Source organism: Sus scrofa, chromosome 7, assembly GCF_054392235.1.
Source record: "Sus scrofa isolate SSC_HxYL_T2T_F1_AM1 chromosome 7, Sscrofa_HxYL_maternal_Yorkshire_Landrace_v2.0, whole genome shotgun sequence".
NCBI classification, from domain to species: domain Eukaryota; kingdom Metazoa; phylum Chordata; class Mammalia; order Artiodactyla; family Suidae; genus Sus; species Sus scrofa.
The window spans coordinates 25,504,385-25,507,322 of NC_139389.1; the positions used below are offsets into that span (position 1 = coordinate 25,504,385).

A 2,938-nucleotide genomic window follows, 5' to 3' on the forward strand; every position below is an offset into this window, starting at 1 on the left:
GGAAGTCTATAGGCAGACATTAAAAGATGCTGCCTGAGAGTCTGGCTTCCTATTGTCCTGCATCTAGATGCAACTGAGACATGTACTATCAGTGTCAGAATTTTTTTTTTTTTTTTTTTTTTGCTTTTTTAGGGCCATGCCTGGGGCAGGTGGAAGTTCCCTGGCTAGGGGTTGAATCGGAGCTACAGTTGCTGCCCTATGCCACAGCCACAGCAACATGAGATCTGAGCCATGTCTGCAACCTACACCATAGCTCACGGCAATGCTGGATCCTTAACCCACTGAGCAAGGACAGGGATCAAACCTGCATCCTCATGGATACTAGTTGGGTTCTTAACCTGCTGAGCCACAACAGCAACTCTGTGATGGTTCATTTTAAATCAGCTTGCCTGGGACAAGGAATGCTCAGATAGATGATAAAATTTTCTCTCTGGGTGTGTCTGTGAGGGTGTTTCTGAAAGACAGCATTAGAATCTGTAGACTGAGTAGACAGATCATCTTCACCAGTGTTGGGGGGTATCATCCAATGCCCAGCCTTCCTTCTCTCTGGGAGTCAGGCTGATATCTCCAAAACGCAATCCCAAACCTCTGATCATACGGTTGGTCTTTTCTAACATGACCAGCCCCATCCTGAAGCTACCCTGGAGCCCACCACGAGTCACCTTATGAGCATAAACTCAGATGTAATCCAAGTGGTTCATGAATAACAAATACACTTCTATAGCTTTGGAAGTGCCAAGAATTTTAGAATCTTGACTCCCCAAACCCAGGGCAAAGAACAGATAAGGTATTTATTACAGAGTGGGTGCCTGCCCTCATCCCTACCTATCCTTCTGATCTCCTTTTATTCGTCAGAGCACTTAATTAACCCTACAAATGTACTTATGAACTTGTTTATTGTGTGTCCCCTATCACACTAAACTTTAACTTTTAGGAAATTGTGAAATTTCTTTTCTTCTCTTTTTTTGGCCATGCCTGCAGCATGTGGAAGTTCCCAGGCCAGCGTGCGGAAGTTCCCAGATGAGGGATCAAACCCATACTACAGTAGTGACCCAAGCCACAGCAGTGACAATGCCAGCTCCTTAATCTGCTTACCACCAGGGAACTTGAGATCATGAATTTTTTTTTGCTCACTCCTGTGTTTCTTGCACCTACTGTGCTGCATGACATATGTTCAATGACTATGTCTTCGATAAATGACTAGATGAATAAAAATTGAACACATAATCATTATGCACAATTGAGTGCAGACTATATTTATAGGTGCTGCAAATTCCTGAAGGAAAAGTAGAAATTAAGTAAACCTTTTATTACAGTGAAGAGATAAAAATCTTGATGGAAATCAGATTTAAGTCTCTTAATCTCAGTGGTGCTGCTGGCAGTATTCAAACAACTTGCTCCCAAAGGTTTTCTTCAGCGCCAACATCACTTCTTTATTCCTAAGAGTGTAGATCAGTGGATTCAGCACTGGAGTGACTGCACTGTATATGATGGCCACCATGCGGTCCTGACTCATGGAGGTGGCTGAGGCAGGACGAGTGTATGTGAAGCCTACGGGTCCATAGAAAAGACAAACGACCATGAAATGGGAGGCACAAGTGGACAAAGCTTTGTGGAGGATTCTGCAGGACTTATTCTTGAACAGAAGGGAGCAGATAATATAGAAGTAGGAGAGAAGAGTCAGGAAGAAAGCTCCCATAGATATGCTGCCTGTGACAACAGAAAGAAGCCTTTGATTGAGCAGTGTGTTATTACAGGCCAGTTCCAAAAGCAGCTTGACATCGCAGAAGAAGTGATTGAGTTTGTGCGAGTGGCAAAAGTTCAGGCGTGCAGTCATGAGAGAATGCATCAGTGCATAAAAGAAGCTGGTGATCCAGGCCACCACTGCCAAGAGAATACACATTTGGGGGTTCATGATGACAGTGTAGCGAAGCGGGTTGCAGATGGCCACAAAACGATCAAAAGCCATGATGGCCAGTAAGATGGCCTCTGTGCTGCCCAGAAAGTGGAAAAAGTGGAGCTGAGTGATACAGCCTAGGAAGGATATGGCCCTGCGAGTGGAGAGGAGGTTTACAAGGACTTTGGGCAGTGTCACTGAAGAGTAGCATATATCCAGACAGGAAAGGTTTCCCAGGAAAAAATACATAGGAGAATGAAGTTTAGGTTCCAAAATAGCAATCACTAATATAGCTCCATTTCCAACCAAGTTTATCAAGTAAACCATCAAGAAAATCACAAAGAAGAAAGGCTGCAGCATCTGAACACCAGTCAGGCCAAGTAGAAGAAACTCATTCCCTGTGGTGACATTCTCCATTGCTTTGGGGAGCAAATACAACAATAACGAGGAGTTAATTTTTTTGAATTTTTAATTTTGCACTGCGGGGGGTAAGTAAAGCAAGTTTGCTGTTTGGAAGAGTCTAAAAGTTAGCTACAATGTGAAGAATATTTAGGAGTGGTAAAGCTAATTTACTTGCCAGAAAATTAATGAAAACTAAGAGAGTATCAAATAAATTCTGAAGCAGTCAAAAGACATTAGACTAATAAAAGCAGCATATTATGAACAAATCAGATATAGATAAGGGACACGTTTTTTGGTTAAACCCACAGCATTCAGAAGTTCCTGGGCCAACCCAGGCTACTGCAGTGACAATGCTGGATTTTTTAACCCACTGCACCACAGGGAACTCCAATAAAGGACACTTTTTAAAAGTATACATTTAAAGCATGATTATAATCTTACTTAGGAGATGATTACTTACTTACAGGAATTAGAGGTCAGACAAATTTAAAACACATGAAGAGGAGTTCCCATTGTGGCTCAGTGGTTAACGAATCTGACTAGGAACCATGACGTTGAGGGTTCAGTCCCTGGCCTTGCTCAGTGGGTTAAGGATCCGGTGTTGCCATGAGCTGTGGTGTAGGTTGCAGACACGGCTTA

At 42.9% G+C, this 2,938-nt stretch overlaps 1 protein-coding gene across 1 annotated transcript; it reads right to left on the minus strand.

Moving 5' to 3' along the window:
- Positions 1–1,363: 1,363 nt before the first annotated feature.
- LOC146401414 (olfactory receptor 12D3-like) lies at positions 1,364–2,314 on the minus strand. The gene has a single exon (XM_084970377.1). It carries the CDS (start codon positions 2,312–2,314, stop codon positions 1,364–1,366), a length of 951 nt encoding a protein of 316 aa, XP_084826503.1.
- Between the last annotated feature and the right edge of the window lie 624 nt (positions 2,315–2,938).